The sequence below is a fragment of the Monopterus albus genome, unplaced genomic scaffold, assembly GCF_001952655.1.
Source record: "Monopterus albus unplaced genomic scaffold, M_albus_1.0 scaffold187.1, whole genome shotgun sequence".
NCBI classification, from domain to species: domain Eukaryota; kingdom Metazoa; phylum Chordata; class Actinopteri; order Synbranchiformes; family Synbranchidae; genus Monopterus; species Monopterus albus.
In genome coordinates this window covers 805,385-823,447 of record NW_018128067.1, presented here as the reverse complement: position 1 = coordinate 823,447, position 18,063 = coordinate 805,385, and the positions used below count along the sequence as shown (strand labels likewise).

Here is an 18,063-nt window from a genome sequence, read left to right as displayed (position 1 = left end):
CATTTGGGCTTTGGAAAAGGATGTGAAGCAGTATCTGAAGGAGGTGTCGGGGAAAGAGCTGCCCACACAGGTCAACGAGGTCACCATGACCCTGAAGGTCAAAGGCCACTTCGATAAGGAGCTGAAGGAATGGTTCGCCAGCAAGGGCTTCTGACGGTGCTGACCTTCCGCCACTGTCACAGCACCTTGCTCTGGGGCTGAGCTACCCATGTGGACATAGATGGGACTACTGGCACTTGTTGGCCTCTGCAGACTTGTCACCCAGTCGAAACATTGCCCTACAGTTCTTTAAAAATCTGTTTCAATCCATATGGAAGCAGCTGTTTTTTTTCTGCAATCACAACTTCACTGAACTCTTTTCCACACCAAAGATGCTGAAGTTATTGGATCATACAGTTAAAAGTGTTTGTCATGAATATAATAAATATAAAGGCATAGCCCACGGTCTGTTCTTACTGCAGTTAACGCAACAGGTTCCTAAACTTTAGCAGCATTTGATTGTTAGAGCTTTTCTCTCCATCTCAGATGGTTTAGCTTTTCTCCAAATTCTGTGTGATGTATTTAAATCACTTGTTTTATCTGTCCATAAAAGGTTAAAGCATGAACCAGCACACATTTAGCTAATTTCTGGATAAAAATTTAAATTGTTAATATCTGACAAATAGCAATGCTCAAAAATAATCATAAAATGAACGAGAGGGAATTACAATAGAAAAAACAAGCAGGTTAAAAACATTTGAATTTATTCAGTAATACAATATACATGCCAGTCATACTAACATTAAATAGCATGGACTCTACGTGCAGAGGAAGATGAGTGCAGCTCTGCTGAATTGTCTGAGCAACCGTGGCACTCACTGGGTAATGTCAGTGAAATCACACTTGTCGTTGGTCACAATTGTATTTAAAGTCATAGTTTTAACAGTATTACAGATCAGGCTCCCCTCCCATTAGTACTGCATTATTTTGAGTGCTTTGCTCACAGAGGTCAATCAGCATCCACACTGATGGTTTGACGTTCTTGGCCAGTGCCTTGCATTGTGCAGTGTAATGTACAGCATCAGGTGTGAAGCAGGGAGAGAAACTCTCTGCTTCGCCTGGTAAGTTCTTCCAGATGGTCAGCTAGAAAAAAAGGAAACAAGTATTTAACAATGTGCAATAAACTGCGTCTGAGTGTGCGTATGAAAGTATATTTACTTACGTAATGTGCACTTCTCTCCTCTGCTCCAGTAGATAGGTCGGGTTAGCAGATGATTTACTTCCTCATATTCTGATAGTTCATTTAGCATTTCCAATTCCTGAGAAACATGTATGAGGAAAAAGTGTGTTTTGATTTTACAAGTCAGGCCTGTGTTGATGGATTTTTATATGTGCATGTCTGCACCATTTTCTACATAGTTGCTTAAGTGAGTATTCAGACCACTTCATTTTTTGTACACTTGTATGTTCCAAATTTATTTTGAACGAGTTACAATTTTTAGTTACTTCTTAGTTAGTACATAGTTAAGTGTATGAGCGTGAGATTTTTTTCTTTTTAAAAAATTGGCAATTTTAAAATCATGAAAAACTGTAGATTAATAGGCAAAAAAGTCAATTTTATCCATTTAGAATTGAATCTGTGATACACACTGCAAAAAGTGAAGGGGTTGAATACTATCTGAACTATGTGTGAGTACCGTGTTGCAGGCCAGCAGTAGTTGGTGTACTCTCTGGAAGATGTCAGTCTCTGTGCTGAAGCTGGGAGGATCTCTGCTGCAGTAAACTCTCAAGTCTGTTTCATAAACATGGCTGAAAGTAGCCATCAGCTGTTGAAGATCACATGCTGCCACACGCAGTGAGCTTGGAGAGAAGACTCCAGGACTCTGTGCCTCATCGCTCAGGAACTCACACTGAGGAGAATGTGGCACTCATCACTACCATGACATTCAAGCATGTCCAGCCAAATCCATGAGGTCTGTGCTTTTGCATTAGATTTAAAATAATTATTAATGCTCTGAACCACAGTAGAAAATTGCTTGGAGTGTCTGACAAATATTCTTAATTCACATAGTAGTAATGTTGGAAGGCCTTCCTCTTTCAGTTTAAGGCTTTACAATGCTGCAGGCATCGCCAGCCGTATCAGCACCATACCTCTGACTGTAGCTGCTCCAGTGCTGACTGAGTCAACTGTAGAAGGGCGGCAACATCAGCACCCTCTTCTCTACCCTGCTTATGAGATGACTTGGTGCCTTTGCATAATGCCCTGTGAGGTAAGAGAAGGAGAGGAGACGTTTAAAGGTAAAGGTTCTGCTGCTGGACAACAAGAAGAAACAAAGAAGACCCACCAAACCCAAACATCTACTAATCAGCCTCTCACTGGGAGTACATTAAAATGACAACCTGCAGCGGATAACTAGAATTACCTCTGTGCAGTTGTATGCCTCCACCCACAAGTCAGGTTCACAGGTATGGGACAGACACGAGGTCACTATGACCAACTAATCAGTTCATCTTTGAGCTGAAGTAGACATTTGTTCCAAATTTAAACACATTTGCTCAAGGCGTTGCTGAGATATCAGATCAACCTGAAAACATATAGTAATGGTACTGATAATGGTACGCTGTGTCCATCGCCCAGGACAAGAGCAGGCTGGTGAGTGTGACTGGCCACAACCTGCCATTGCTCCAGGACTGTGAAGTGAGCCAAAAAGATTGTAGCTGATCCCTCCAAACCCAGACACAAACTTTTTGAAAAACTCCACTCCGGTAAGAAGCTGCTGTCCATCAAGACCAGGACTACTCAGCACCAAAACACTTTCTTTAAGATGGCAGTTTCCCTTATAAAGAAAGCCCAGGACCCCCCACTGACAGACTTTCATCCCACTCCCATGGTCATTTATGCACTAACATGATGTATTTCATGAACACAACTTGTTGCACTCTTTGCACTCTGTCCAGCTCCTTTCTTAATTCAACATATGTATACATTTAGCATAGGTTTACTGTAAAAAAAAAAAAATTCTATTCCTAATTTGTACATTTACTGTTATACTTGTGTAGTCCTTTCTGTAGTAATTACAGTTTTCTTAAGCAGTTTACACCACATTACCAAAACAAATTTCTTGTATGTGAAAACCTACTTGACATAAACCTGTTTCTGATTGCGAGGATAGTCAGTGACAGTAAATTCTATGTACTTGATGTGTGCAGGCCAGGGCTCAAGGGTGGGCTTGAGCATTTGTGTGAGGTGAGGCAGATTCTCAGCAGCATAGAGCTCGTTCAGAAGCATCTCTTTATCCACTCTGTGCCCAGCAGATTTCTTGCAGCCTGGGACTAGAGTTAAAAGCTGCTCCAGGAACAGAAGTTGTCGACGATGACTTGCATCACCCTGGATAAATGGTTTGACAAATTACAAAGACATGATAGAACATTTTTATTTACTGTTACAATGAATATCTGTACATTGATGACATCAGTGCTATTTTGCTGCAGCCTCTCACCCTGATCAGGTCGAGGTCACCTGCTTTGCACAGCATCAGCTTCTGCCCAAACACAGCCATTTCTATACAAAAACAGATCGGAAAAACAAACTATAAATTATAAACCCTGGGCACTGTCACTTCAATTATTTTTCCTCTATTCCATTAGGAGGCAACATTACCTTTAGTCAAGACATCTGGGTCTTTAGATCCCATTGTCATCACCTTGGAATTGGCAAAATTTGGACTGATACTGTAAAATGACACAGTCACAGAGAGGTTTGTTTATACTGATACACAAATTAGTTCTAAACTTAGATGAAAACATGGGTAATGTTCTATGCACTTTATTCTATCTGCTGCAGATCCATGCCAGTATGTCGGTGCGGTGCTGGGAGGGAACACACAGCAGCTGCAGCATGCTGTCTGCTTCCTGCAGGTACAGACCTTCCACCAAGGGGCAGGATGCAGCCTCAACAAGGACAAAACCCAGACACAATATTCATTTGTGGATATGTGTATACAGCAGCAAATAACAGTAATATGTCAGGGGTTGGTGAGAAGTAATGAAATGAGGTGCAGTAGTTCAGAGTTTGCCTTATTCAATTTATATTCTCCTTAAACTTTTGGTTGATTGCTGGATGGCTTAGATGGACTAAATTTTTCAAAAACTTAAAAGAAAATTTCTGAATGTGAAATTGAGCCAAAATTATACAAAAATGTAGATACTTAAAGTTGTTTTTGGTTTTAATTTAATATTAAAACCAGAAAGCTCTACGTATAGTGAAAAATCAAAACACTCTGGAAATATCAACGTCGGTTTAAGCTCGTTAGGTAATTATTAACCACGCCAAGGGGACAAACAGTAAACAACAGCTGGATCATAGGGACACATCCGAACATTTACTCCGCTGCTGGACAGCTGGTTCAAAACGTCTTTGTGACTTCGTCCCTGATGCTTATGTGTATGAATGATGGAGAAACGAAGCCGACTGGGGCCAAGCAAAAATATAACTATAGCGCATACTGTTGCTGTCATTTAAATTTGTTTTCCAGTTGCGTTATCTTATTTTACCTGCAAAGAATCATAAAAAAAAATCGTGCAAGGTCCCTTTCTTTCAAAAGCACCCGCCATTTTCTTCTGCTGCTAATATGCTGTTGAGCTGATTAGGTCCCATACATCTTCATTTTTATCTGTTCATATTTTATATTGACTTGTACAATTTTTGTGTTGTGTATGTAAACAATGTGTCTTTTAAGCCGAGACCTACCGGAAGAAATTTCGTTCTGCTATGCACAATGACAATAACGATACTTAAGTTGACTTGATTGGATTTTCTAAACAATCCGCTTAGCAGCTTCTTCTTCTTCTTCTTCTTCTTCTTCTTCTGTTGTTTAATCGCGGTTGGCAAACAATTCTTGAGGCTCCTCATTCCTCTTCGCTTACTGACGAACTGCAACCGAGCGGAAAATTTGTGCCACCAACTGCCTAAACCTATACTACGATTTAGTTTTTTGATTTTAGAGATTTGATGAGTGGCTGTCAAAAGCCATTTTGAAACGTAAGTTCACAGTAGGTTCATCTTTCGCCGTTAAAATGGAGAGAAAGCGCGCACTGAAAAAACGTCATGTGGTACCATGGAGCAACAAAGCTGAGTGGGATCAGGTTCAGGAGTATCTTTACTCCAAGGATTCCGCCTTACAGAGGTATGCAGTGCAGAGGATATCAGCTTGGAAAGCCAGGTATGCCAATAGTACCCTTGTGGCAGTGGACAGCACAGCGGACCTGGTGAGGTGCCAGGTGCTGGACCGGTCAGGGCAGCTGGATGGAGATGATCTGGTGCTGCTTTATGGAGCCGCCCTAGTGAGGTCTGTCAATTTGATCATTGAGCGACAACGGGGGAAAACAACCCAACCACTGAGGCGGCTGGCTAGGAATCTGAACATCCCAGAGTGGGTTGTAGACCTGAGGCATGATTTTAGTCACAGGAAGCTCCCAACTTTAAAATGGTGTCGAAAAGGATGTGAAGTTCTTCTGGACTGGCTCCAGAAGGAATACTGGTCCAGGCAGTTGGGAGGAGGGTCTAATGAGGACTGGGACGCTCAGTCAGATGGAGAGGAGGAGGAAGAGATTGACCTGAAACGCCAAGAGGATGAGCTTATTGCAAGGCAAAAAGAAATGGAAGCCTACAAGAATGCACGAGAACTTCTCATATCATTTGAAAAGGAGCAGTACCAAGCTTTTGATGGGCCTCCTGAAGACAAAGAGAAGAACTTGTGGCCTTCCCCCTTTGCAGACATGAGCTGGTTATTAGGTGAGATCAAGCAGTTTGCCTCAGAGTCAAGTGATTTGCTGATTGATGTGCTGTTGGAGGATGGGTTTCTGGTTCCTACTGTTGAACAACTGGACGCATTAGGCTGTGACACATCTGTCAACACCAGTTCCACTGAACCCAAACTTCCTCAAACCTTCCTGCGTTTTTGGCTGCCCCTCCTGAAGTTGCTCAACTCACCATTGTTTATTCATCACCTTCTGGAGAAGCTCTTTGTTGAGCTGAAGCTGCTCACCAAAGACACAAATAATCACAGGGCTTTCTACCTTTCTGCTTGGATTTCAGAAGTCATCCTCTGTAACAACAACAAATTTGAATACCATTTTGAAACAAAAGCACAGAAGAAAGCTAGAATGAAAGGCAGGATTTTTGTAAACCGCATCCAGCTGAGGTGGCAGCAGCTACTGTCAGCATGCCTGGATGCTCCCTGTGTCACCACGCCTCACTTGCTCCAGTTAATCCTGAATGACATGGAGCATCCTCTCCCTGGTGAAACCCAACAGAAACTGCTCCAGCTCTGCTCCATCTACACTCAGACCTCACACTCTGTCTCTGGACCTTCTCAGGAGCAAAATCAACAGCCCATATATACGCTGGAGAGTTTGCTTGAGAAGCGGAAGCATTCACCGTGCCACAGCCATCATTGGCACTCCACAGCTGACCAAGAGAGGAACAAGTCCTCCCAGGATTACAACTGGGCAGATGTTCAGGCTGAAAAAGCTCAGCAGCTCAAAGGTTCTCCATGGCAGGTGTGTGCTGATAAAGTTTTGTGGGAGAATTATCCTCTTGGTAAAGTCCCTGGCCAGTCTGATGACCCTTCATACTTCATGGTGGAACACTACTCAACAATGACTGTCTCTGACCAGCCGGTGGAGACAGAGGGCAACACAATACACAACATCCCAGGAGCCTCAGCACCAGTGAGAACGGCTGAAGGCCTTATTTGGGACCAAAGTTATGTTAACAAGCTGAAATCTGGACTGAAACTTTTTTGAGTCAGGAGCTAATACTCTGAAATATTAGCCTTTAACTGCTGGCCTATGGCTGAACCTGTGATCTCTGATGTTTTGACACAAAAAAGACACAAAATGGTCAAATATATAGAAACTTGAATGTTAAACACAGTTTATTGTTGGAGTAAAATAACAACCTGATTAATAAAATGTCAGAAACTAATGAAAAATGTTGATTATAACTTCCCAGAGGCCAAAGTGACATCTTCAAAACCCATTTTTTTCACATGTTTTATAAACCAAACATTTTGTCAGTTAATTAAGAAACAATAACAAATCGGCACATTAATTTTGTTGAAAATAAGTGTTTGAGCCTTAATGTAAAGCCATCATAATGTACACTGTACATTGTTTTTAATATGTGGCTAAGATAAAAGTGGCTCTAGTGCAGACTTTTAACACATCCTGTGAAACATATGTTGCAGATGGCAAGACTGTGAGATAGGAGTGTGATATGATTAATTTGTTCTGATGTAGCCTACAGTTAGAGTTGTCATGTAAGTCATCTTGCACTGCTAATACAGTTGTGAAAACCCTGGCAGAGGGGATATTGTTATAAGCACTAGGATGGTTTTGTGTGATACATTTTTATTTGCTCACATATGTTCAATAAAACCTTTTCTCCACTCAAAGAATATGATTGTGTTTTTTCAGTGTAATAATTCTAAAGCTGAATTGTAGCATTGGTTTTGAAAGGGTGCCAATTTTAGCTGAAATATATCATCGATCCTGGTAATATGCTTATATGTATTGTTAAAGGGAGACAGCAAACAGCAGCATGAGGACAAGAATTAAATGTCAGTACAATAAAAAAAATCTAAGCACAAATTACAGTTTAATATGAGAGATAGTGATCTGTAACAAAGCAGCCTGAAAAATAACCTGAGAAGTATATGGAAAAGCATGTAAAACCAATGTACACATTTTGAGATAGGATTCAGAGTAGAGCTTTACTGTATGGTTGTGTTTAGATGCAATGATTCTCCAATGATCTCCAATAAATACCTTATTAATTGAAGCTGGCAAGTTGCCACTACATCTTCGATGAGAAAAACTATCATTAGCATATTGGGTAAAGTTACAGAGAAGTGGATAGAAACTCCCTACCATTAGGGTTCTTGATGGATGTTGGGAATATGTAAAGTTTAATGATAAAGGTTTCCTGTTACATTTTTTATATAAGATAGCAGGAGAGTATGGGTTGAATGAGCAAATTACAGTCCATCAGGTGTTTCAGGTAATATACCTCCATGGATTATTCTGGATGTACAAGTTAACTTTCAACTGCTTGAAGACAAGAAGAGGTGGTCAGAAATGGATAATATTGATGAGGTAGTCAGTGACTATGTAGGAAATCAGTTCTATAAGTTTGTGATAATATATACATATGGGTCTAAGCAACCTGATACTGGACACACAAGAATTGGTATTTTCATACCAGAGTTTAATGTCACCATATTTCATAGATTAATTGGCAATCTATCTGCTTTTTGTTTCTCCAAAGGTTCTGGTCAACACTGGCAGGCAGCTGATTACTGGGGTTCATAAGTAGACACCACTTTGTTTTAAGAGGTCATGAGCCTGGGAATCTGTGTGGGTGCCATGAGATGCCATTTTGATAACAAGAAATAATAAACATGTCTGTATATATTAGAATATAGTAGACATTTAACTTTGTACTAACCAGTATGTCAAATTAAATTATAACCCCAGGCCAAACAACATCATGGAAATGACACCCATGTAGAACCAATGAGCTCCACCAGCTTGTAGAGATGAATTTGTCCTGTGTGTTCCAGGTTTGCAATCTGTTTAATATTACAGTAATTATATGCTATACAGTTTTGAGTTGTTTCTGTGAGAAAAAAGGTCCATTCTTTTGAAAAGAGAAGACTAATAAAAGATATATTTCTCTATATGAAATTTATTATGCATTAACGTATCAAAATAAGCATGTGCACATGGATCTCTTCTGTTTAGGATAAACAGAAAAGACTAAATTCAACTTAGCAGTACACAACATTTATATGAAAAAATGTTACTCTCTGATTGGTCCAAAAACTGTTGGGGAGGAATTGTGGTTTAAACTTAATTCTCCCAAGATTGGTCCTTCAGTCCGTCCATCCTCCAGTCATCCTCTCTGATCCAATGGTTGTAGATAACACCCTAAAAAGGGAGGAATACTTGCCCTGTCTTAATTCTTACATAGACACCTATCCTTTCTTTGTTACCAAGAGACGCATGGCTTCCCGTTTGGCTAATTAAACTGTCTTGCCTGTGTGTGTCTGTATATTGCCCTGTCTTTTGAAGGTCTTCCTCTTGTTATGGCTTTTAGATCTAATCTCTTGTTTATTACCCCTAGTGTCCCAGTGACCCCAAATTCCCTGGCCTCTACAGCCAGGTAGTAATATAACTTAACTGTGGACCCTCTTTGCTAAAGCTGTAAATCTTAAAACTCAGTGTTTTAATGAACCAGTCTCCCTTTGATGTTAAACAGTACCCTAGTTGGTTTACACAGAAAATACTGTCCAGTGATTAAATGCAGACTTACGGTGATATGTAACTACATAAACATAAACACAACTGTGAGAGTAAAATATATAAACTTATGTATGCTATATAATAAAACCCTAACTAATTATATATTTCTATCTAAAAATGAAAATCACCCTAACATTTCTATTAGAGTGAATAAGTTAAACAGAGTATTGCTATGTGCAAAAACATGTATATATCAGAAGTAAACACTGTGCTTTCAACAGTTTCTGAATCCTACCAGTTCTTTATTCTTCTGTTACTATTATATAACTCTCAACAATTTACAAGTAAATCCTTACTTGCCAGGATTCTTATTATTTTCATCTAAATATAATACAACATATCTGCCATTGATCTATTCTTGACCCTTAGGACCAGAATGGAACTGAAGTGAACAATAAAGGGAGCAGGCCAAACAATCTGTTGCTTACGTCCATGCCGTCCGGTTTATTCAGAAATGTGTCCTCTCCATCCAGCTAGAGCTCCGTGTCCATTCTCCCCTCTTTGACTTGAACTCCACAACAACTCTAAACAAACTGTCCTCCTGCTGTTCATGTGATGCATGTAGTGGGCTGACATGTACTGCCAGAGCTCACTGCTTTACCAGGAACAGACAAAGTTGAGGTGTGACTAAGGCAACTCCTCCAGAGACAGCGACACAGAAAAGGATAGCTCCCACTGTTAGAGTACAACTTCTCCCTTCCCTACAAGAGACTTCACTTCTAAACAGTAAGTTTCAGCTTTATGTCAGAGTGAATAATATAGAGCTGTTCTGTGTCCTCTGTGTGTGATACCTTTAAAAATCACTTTGTATCATATATATATATCAGGGGTCATTACAATATATAAAAGTATAAAAAGGATTACAGAATACAACCCAGGGCTCCCTCCTTCAGACAAGCTGCTGGAGAAGAGAGCAGGGAAAAAGCACCTGGAAACACAGAGCCTAATACATTTATCAGTTTTGGGTTAACCCCTTACACAGATGAAGTCCGTCCCGCAGACTCCATCTCTTATCTAGAGCTCCACATTCTTGGAGCAGCTGCGTATTACCTAGTCACAACAAAATGAGGTAGCTCAATATGTGTGTATGTTGTATGCGTGATGTGTAACTAAACATTCATTCAGACATAATTCTTACACAAGATTAATACAAGAAAACAATCGGTGTCATGGCTTGCTGCTAACCTTGAAACAGAGCAGATTTTGAATCTTACTAAACTGCATTACTAACACATATTAAAGTCTAACACATTAAAGTCTAATAATTATCTGACTAATTTATTAATTTCTAACAATCCAAAACTGTTCATTTGACCATAATGTGTTAAGGATAAGAACAATAAAATCCACAGCTTTGATTTTGAAGCCTTTCTTTCATTACTTATGCCATTCATTATGCAGCAAATTTGGCCTGTTTCTGATGAGCAGTCACCAGTCACATCAAGTTGCCCAGTCTTCCATAGTTTGTTGTTGTCTTTGTTGTGTATTGTTGCTTTGCGTTTCTTTTCTCTCTCTTCTATCCACTCACCCCAACCGGTGGAGACAGAAGGCACCCAACAAGGTTTGGCCATTTGCCTGGTACCTCTTCTTAAAACGAGGACATTTTCTAGTTATAACGTGTTACAGAGTATTCTTCCTCATGGTGACAGTAATACGTTGCCGCACTAAATAAATAAACATATATTTAACATAAAATGAAAACGCTACAGAAATTGTATGACTATATCCGGTATCGTGACGTCACAGTCCTACACAACATGGCGGCCTCCTTCGCCTTCCAGTCCACCATGCTCTACAGGGTCCTGCGTGGAGCTTTCACGCTGCACTGTTGGACACCAGGACCTCCTTCCGCCGTTGTCGGGCTCAGGTTTGTCTGTAACTCTGCTCCTGAAGAAAAAAAGATGGTGATATTGGAGTCTACGGAAGAATACAAGTTCGTAGAGCGGCTCATCCCTCCAACGCGAGTCCCCGCTCCGCCTAAACACGTCGGTCCCACTCCGTCTGGCTGGACGCCTCCGGCAGATTCACCGCCACCTCTACCGTACATGATCCGCCGCTCCCGAATGCACAACATTCCGGTTTACACCGACCTGACCCACGGTAGCCGCAGGACGACGCTGGTACGAAAAGTGGAGGGGGACATTTGGGCTTTGGAAAAGGATGTGAAGCAGTATCTGAAGGAGGTGTCGGGGAAAGAGCTGCCCACACAGGTCAACGAGGTCACCATGACCCTGAAGGTCAAAGGCCACTTCGATAAGGAGCTGAAGGAATGGTTCGCCAGCAAGGGCTTCTGACGGTGCTGACCTTCCGCCACTGTCACAGCACCTTGCTCTGGGGCTGAGCTACCCATGTGGACATAGATGGGACTACTGGCACTTGTTGGCCTCTGCAGACTTGTCACCCAGTCGAAACATTGCCCTACAGTTCTTTAAAAATCTGTTTCAATCCATATGGAAGCAGCTGTTTTTTTTCTGCAATCACAACTTCACTGAACTCTTTTCCACACCAAAGATGCTGAAGTTATTGGATCATACAGTTAAAAGTGTTTGTCATGAATATAATAAATATAAAGGCATAGCCCACGGTCTGTTCTTACTGCAGTTAACGCAACAGGTTCCTAAACTTTAGCAGCATTTGATTGTTAGAGCTTTTCTCTCCATCTCAGATGGTTTAGCTTTTCTCCAAATTCTGTGTGATGTATTTAAATCACTTGTTTTATCTGTCCATAAAAGGTTAAAGCATGAACCAGCACACATTTAGCTAATTTCTGGATAAAAATTTAAATTGTTAATATCTGACAAATAGCAATGCTCAAAAATAATCATAAAATGAACGAGAGGGAATTACAATAGAAAAAACAAGCAGGTTAAAAACATTTGAATTTATTCAGTAATACAATATACATGCCAGTCATACTAACATTAAATAGCATGGACTCTACGTGCAGAGGAAGATGAGTGCAGCTCTGCTGAATTGTCTGAGCAACCGTGGCACTCACTGGGTAATGTCAGTGAAATCACACTTGTCGTTGGTCACAATTGTATTTAAAGTCATAGTTTTAACAGTATTACAGATCAGGCTCCCCTCCCATTAGTACTGCATTATTTTGAGTGCTTTGCTCACAGAGGTCAATCAGCATCCACACTGATGGTTTGACGTTCTTGGCCAGTGCCTTGCATTGTGCAGTGTAATGTACAGCATCAGGTGTGAAGCAGGGAGAGAAACTCTCTGCTTCGCCTGGTAAGTTCTTCCAGATGGTCAGCTAGAAAAAAAGGAAACAAGTATTTAACAATGTGCAATAAACTGCGTCTGAGTGTGCGTATGAAAGTATATTTACTTACGTAATGTGCACTTCTCTCCTCTGCTCCAGTAGATAGGTCGGGTTAGCAGATGATTTACTTCCTCATATTCTGATAGTTCATTTAGCATTTCCAATTCCTGAGAAACATGTATGAGGAAAAAGTGTGTTTTGATTTTACAAGTCAGGCCTGTGTTGATGGATTTTTATATGTGCATGTCTGCACCATTTTCTACATAGTTGCTTAAGTGAGTATTCAGACCACTTCATTTTTTGTACACTTGTATGTTCCAAATTTATTTTGAACGAGTTACAATTTTTAGTTACTTCTTAGTTAGTACATAGTTAAGTGTATGAGCGTGAGATTTTTTTCTTTTTAAAAAATTGGCAATTTTAAAATCATGAAAAACTGTAGATTAATAGGCAAAAAAGTCAATTTTATCCATTTAGAATTGAATCTGTGATACACACTGCAAAAAGTGAAGGGGTTGAATACTATCTGAACTATGTGTGAGTACCGTGTTGCAGGCCAGCAGTAGTTGGTGTACTCTCTGGAAGATGTCAGTCTCTGTGCTGAAGCTGGGAGGATCTCTGCTGCAGTAAACTCTCAAGTCTGTTTCATAAACATGGCTGAAAGTAGCCATCAGCTGTTGAAGATCACATGCTGCCACACGCAGTGAGCTTGGAGAGAAGACTCCAGGACTCTGTGCCTCATCGCTCAGGAACTCACACTGAGGAGAATGTGGCACTCATCACTACCATGACATTCAAGCATGTCCAGCCAAATCCATGAGGTCTGTGCTTTTGCATTAGATTTAAAATAATTATTAATGCTCTGAACCACAGTAGAAAATTGCTTGGAGTGTCTGACAAATATTCTTAATTCACATAGTAGTAATGTTGGAAGGCCTTCCTCTTTCAGTTTAAGGCTTTACAATGCTGCAGGCATCGCCAGCCGTATCAGCACCATACCTCTGACAGTAGCTGCTCCAGTGCTGACTGAGTCAACTGTAGAAGGGCGGCAACATCAGCACCCTCTTCTCTACCCTGCTTATGAGATGACTTGGTGCCTTTGCATAATGCCCTGTGAGGTAAGAGAAGGAGAGGAGACGTTTAAAGGTAAAGGTTCTGCTGCTGGACAACAAGAAGAAACAAAGAAGACCCACCAAACCCAAACATCTACTAATCAGCCTCTCACTGGGAGTACATTAAAATGACAACCTGCAGCGGATAACTAGAATTACCTCTGTGCAGTTGTATGCCTCCACCCACAAGTCAGGTTCACAGGTATGGGACAGACACGAGGTCACTATGACCAACTAATCAGTTCATCTTTGAGCTGAAGTAGACATTTGTTCCAAATTTAAACACATTTGCTCAAGGCGTTGCTGAGATATCAGATCAACCTGAAAACATATAGTAATGGTACTGATAATGGTACGCTGTGTCCATCGCCCAGGACAAGAGCAGGCTGGTGAGTGTGACTGGCCACAACCTGCCATTGCTCCAGGACTGTGAAGTGAGCCAAAAAGATTGTAGCTGATCCCTCCAAACCCAGACACAAACTTTTTGAAAAACTCCACTCCGGTAAGAAGCTGCTGTCCATCAAGACCAGGACTACTCAGCACCAAAACACTTTCTTTAAGATGGCAGTTTCCCTTATAAAGAAAGCCCAGGACTTAAGATGGCAGTTTCCCTTATAAAGAATGGGCTTTCTTTACCCCCACTGACAGACTTTCATCCCACTCCCATGGTCATTTATGCACTAACATGATGTATTTCATGAACACAACTTGTTGCACTCTTTGCACTCTGTCCAGCTCCTTTCTTAATTCAACATATGTATACATTTAACATAGGTTTACTGTAAAAAAAAAAAAAAATTCTATTCCTAATTTGTACATTTACTGTTATACTTGTGTAGTCCTTTCTGTAGTAATTACAGTTTTCTTAAGCAGTTTACACCACATTACCAAAACAAATTTCTTGTATGTGAAAACCTACTTGACATAAACCTGTTTCTGATTGTGAGGATAGTCAGTGACAGTAAATTCTATGTACTTGATGTGTGCAGGCCAGGGCTCGAGGGTGGGTTTGAGCATTTGTGTGAGGTGAGGCAGATTCTCAGCAGCATAGAGCTCGTTCAGAAGCATCTCTTTATCCACTCTGTGCCCAGCAGATTTCTTGCAGCCTGGGACTAGAGTTAAAAGCTGCTCCAGGAACAGAAGTTGTCGACGATGACTTGCATCACCCTGGATAAATGGTTTGACAAATTACAAAGACATGATAGAACATTTTTATTTACTGTTACAATGAATATCTGTACATTGATGACATCAGTGCTATTTTGCTGCAGCCTCTCACCCTGATCAGGTCGAGGTCACCTGCTTTGCACAGCATCAGCTTCTGCCCAAACACAGCCATTTCTATACAAAAACAGATCGGAAAAACAAACTATAAATTATAAACCCTGGGCACTGTCACTTCAATTATTTTTCCTCTATTCCATTAGGAGGCAACATTACCTTTAGTCAAGACATCTGGGTCTTTAGATCCCATTGTCATCACCTTGGAATTGGCAAAATTTGGACTGATACTGTAAAATGACACAGTCACAGAGAGGTTTGTTTATACTGATACACAAATTAGTTCTAAACTTAGATGAAAACATGGGTAATGTTCTATGCACTTTATTCTACCTGCTGCAGATCCATGCCAGTATGTCGGTGCGGTGCTGGGAGGGAACACACAGCAGCTGCAGCATGCTGTCTGCTTCCTGCAGGTACAGACCTTCCACCAAGGGGCAGGATGCAGCCTCAACAAGGACAAAACCCAGACACAATATTCATTTGTGGATATGTGTATACAGCAGCAAATAACAGTAATATGTCAGGGGTTGGTGAGAAGTAATGAAATGAGGTGCAGTAGTTCAGAGTTTTCCTTATTCAATTTATATTCTCCTTAAACTTTTGGTTGATTGCTGGATGGCTTAGATGGACTAAATTTTTCAAAAACTTAAAAGAAAATTTCTGAATGTGAAATTGAGCCAAAATTATACAAAAAATGTAGATACTTAAAGTTGTTTTTGGTTTTAATTTAATACATCATTAAAACCAGAAAGCTCTATGTATAGTGAAAAATCAAAAACAATACAACAAATATATAGTCTTCATAACTATCATGTCATCTAAATGAAACATTTTTTCTAAATTTTAACACGTGACGTTTGCTTGGATAACATCCACGGAGTAGCTTAAAACAGATCTCTGACTTTGTTGTAATCTATTATTTTTAAGGTTATAGTTACTAGCTGTTTAGAACAAACTTTCCCCAGTAACGTTAATTGACTTCATATGGAAGGGTGACAGTGCCTCTGAAAAAGGGGATCCGCGAAGAAGAGCGACGTCGGTTTAAGCTCGTTAGGTAATTATTAGCCACGCCAAGGGACAAACAGTAAACAACAGTTGGATCATACGAACACATCCGAACATTTACCCCGCTGCTGGACAGCTGTTTCAAAACGTCTTTGTGACTTCATCCCTGATGTGTATGTGTATGAATGATGGAGAAACATAGCCGATTAGGGCCAAGCAAAAATATAACCATAGCGCACACTGTTGCTGTCATTTAAATTAGTTTCACAGTTGCGTTATCTTATTTTACCTGCAAAGAATCATAAATACATCGTGCAAATTCCCTTTCTTTCAAAGCACCCGCCATTTTCCAAACAAACCACTGTCCTTCGTAAAGCGTGTTCTTCTTCTGTTGTTTAATGGCTGTTGCCAAACAGTTCTGATGCTTTTCATTCTTCTTCGCTTACTAACGAACTGCAACCGGGCGGAGCATTAGTGCCACCAAGTGTAACTGTAATTTTTACTATCAGCCCCGAGTCTTAATTATTCGCCTAAGTGACAGCAATAATCATCCATCTTCAGAGTACAAGAGGTTAAACCACTTGTAATAAAATATAATAAATGAGACAAAATACGAATAATACAGTAATGTAACAATACAATAATATGGCATGAATACATTATAAAGTCACTTTAGGTTTTTCCCGTTTAGGGGTCGCCACAGCGAATCGTCACAGTGACTACTCGCATGTTGACATTTGGCACGTGTTTTACGTCGGATGCCCTTCCTGACGCAACCCTGATTCGAACCATTAGCCTATCAGGGACGGCCATGGCATGAATACACTAAATACAAGAAATATAAATAAAGAAAGAGTAAGCTCATTCATTAAAATTTGGAACTCCAGTGGGTTCTCATTTTAGGTGTCATCCAGACAAATAATTTTACTAATACTTATACATAATTCCAGTTAACTATATTTAATTAAATGTGCCAAAGAATTGGTTTGTATTCTTGTCAAAGCTCCATATTTATGTTATATAATGTTTTATCTATCATTTGGCTCCAAAGAGGGTTATCAGGCCATGCCATCATAATTATTCTGGGCCTCACAAGTCACACCATTTTCTAACCTTAACCTATCATAAAATGCACATCCAATGATTTCATAGACACCATTACAGTATGTATAGCCCTGTAAAAACATTTATAGATTCAGGCAACCTCCCCATAGGCTACATATAAAATTCCTATATGACAGCAGAGCAGATGGTTACACCAATATTAGCGCACATTTGGCTTGTGCTACAGCTTCGTGGAGCTTTGATCAGCAGCCATTATAGGCCACAATCAATCTAAACCTTTAACATCTGGACACAAATGTCCATTTTTGTCAGTCATATACATAGGCATATAAAAGGCGGCAAATAAGATTAAATTGGCCAAAAGAGCACTGAATGCTGAGTGCTAAATAACTTAGAATTTGGTCAAAAATCCAGAAGGCTGTCAGATTGAGAAGCAACAAAATGTATAAATTGGTCTAGGCTAAGATTAGGGCACACAGGACATAATGCTACATTGTGCAAGGAAAAGACTGCTTCAGATAAATGCAAACATTATACATGTAAGGAAGCTGATTCTGAAGGGGTTGTATGACATTCAGTAGTGAACGACTATGGTGGTAGGTATCAGTGACGTGCGGTGAAGTTGACAGCTGGTGAGGCACTGTCAGATTTACAAATACAAATGAACCGTTAACAAATTGTCTGTTAACAGACAATGCGTTATGTTTTATAGCTCATATCAGCATTCTTCACACAAACGTGACCCATATTTAATTTGAGGTTACAATTTATTCCAATTGAGCTTATTTCTAACTAGAAATAATAAAAGTTTATGGTCTTACCTTTACCATCCATCCATCCATCCATTTTCTTCCGCTTATCCGGGGCCGGGTCGCGGGGGCAGCAGTCTGAGCAAAGATGCCCAGACCTCCCTCTCTCCAGACACTTCCTCCAGCTCCTCCGGGGGAATGCTGAGGCGTTCCCAGGCCAGCCGAGAGACAT

The 18,063-nt window shown here is 40.3% G+C and overlaps 4 protein-coding genes across 5 annotated transcripts; 2 read left to right on the top strand and 2 right to left on the bottom strand.

Moving 5' to 3' along the window:
* Positions 1–726: 726 nt before the first annotated feature.
* LOC109969974 (HAUS augmin-like complex subunit 7) lies at positions 727–4,905 on the bottom strand. 2 transcript variants are annotated; one of them, XM_020617228.1, is made up of 9 exons: positions 4,730–4,905; positions 3,815–3,930; positions 3,641–3,711; positions 3,480–3,541; positions 3,177–3,367; positions 2,131–2,242; positions 1,677–1,889; positions 1,202–1,298; positions 727–1,122 (listed from the first exon to the last, which is right to left on the bottom strand). In XM_020617228.1, the coding sequence occupies exons 1-9, from the start codon at positions 4,889–4,891 to the stop codon at positions 1,061–1,063; spliced, it is 1,086 nt and encodes a 361-aa protein (XP_020472884.1). In that variant the 5' UTR covers positions 4,892–4,905; the 3' UTR covers positions 727–1,060. The 2 variants fall into 2 exon arrangements, with proteins under 2 accessions (XP_020472884.1, XP_020472885.1); XM_020617229.1 differs by lacking the exon at positions 4,730–4,905 and having other exon boundaries at positions 3,805–3,888.
* A 136-nt stretch (positions 4,906–5,041) lies between these two features.
* On the top strand, positions 5,042–7,691 carry las1l (LAS1 like ribosome biogenesis factor). Its single transcript, XM_020617226.1, has one exon. The coding sequence runs from the start codon at positions 5,056–5,058 to the stop codon at positions 6,784–6,786; it is 1,731 nt and encodes a 576-aa protein (XP_020472882.1). The 5' UTR covers positions 5,042–5,055; the 3' UTR covers positions 6,787–7,691.
* A 3,379-nt stretch (positions 7,692–11,070) lies between these two features.
* On the top strand, positions 11,071–12,144 carry mrpl49 (mitochondrial ribosomal protein L49). The gene has a single exon (XM_020617230.1). It carries the CDS (start codon positions 11,103–11,105, stop codon positions 11,637–11,639), a length of 537 nt encoding a protein of 178 aa, XP_020472886.1. The 5' UTR covers positions 11,071–11,102; the 3' UTR covers positions 11,640–12,144.
* Positions 12,145–12,211: 67 nt separating this feature from the next.
* LOC109969991 (HAUS augmin-like complex subunit 7) lies at positions 12,212–16,593 on the bottom strand. Its single transcript, XM_020617269.1, has 9 exons — positions 16,307–16,593; positions 15,343–15,458; positions 15,169–15,239; positions 15,008–15,069; positions 14,705–14,895; positions 13,616–13,727; positions 13,162–13,383; positions 12,687–12,783; positions 12,212–12,607 (listed from the first exon to the last, which is right to left on the bottom strand). The coding sequence occupies exons 1-9, from the start codon at positions 16,361–16,363 to the stop codon at positions 12,546–12,548; spliced, it is 990 nt and encodes a 329-aa protein (XP_020472925.1). The 5' UTR covers positions 16,364–16,593; the 3' UTR covers positions 12,212–12,545.
* Positions 16,594–18,063: the final 1,470 nt, after the last annotated feature.

Coding starts and splice junctions, on each gene's coding strand:
- LOC109969974 (XM_020617228.1), bottom strand. CDS start 4,891: ATGAGGAGCCTCAAGAATTGTTTGCCAACCGCGATTAAACAACAGAAG. Junction 3,931..4,729: donor GCAGAACGAAATTTCTTCCG/GTAGGTCTCGGC, acceptor GTCCTTGTTGAG/GCTGCATCCTGCCCCTTGGT. Junction 1,890..2,130: donor TGGAGCAGCTACAGTCAGAG/GTATGGTGCTGA, acceptor CATTCTCCTCAG/TGTGAGTTCCTGAGCGATGA.
- las1l (XM_020617226.1), top strand. CDS start 5,056: ATGGAGAGAAAGCGCGCACTGAAAAAACGTCATGTGGTACCATGGAGC.
- mrpl49 (XM_020617230.1), top strand. CDS start 11,103: ATGGCGGCCTCCTTCGCCTTCCAGTCCACCATGCTCTACAGGGTCCTG.
- LOC109969991 (XM_020617269.1), bottom strand. CDS start 16,363: ATGGCGGGTGCTTTGAAAGAAAGGGAATTTGCACGATGTATTTATGAT. Junction 15,070..15,168: donor CCCAGATGTCTTGACTAAAG/GTAATGTTGCCT, acceptor GTTTTTGTATAG/AAATGGCTGTGTTTGGGCAG. Junction 13,728..14,704: donor CCCTGGCCTGCACACATCAA/GTACATAGAATT, acceptor CTTACCTCACAG/GGCATTATGCAAAGGCACCA.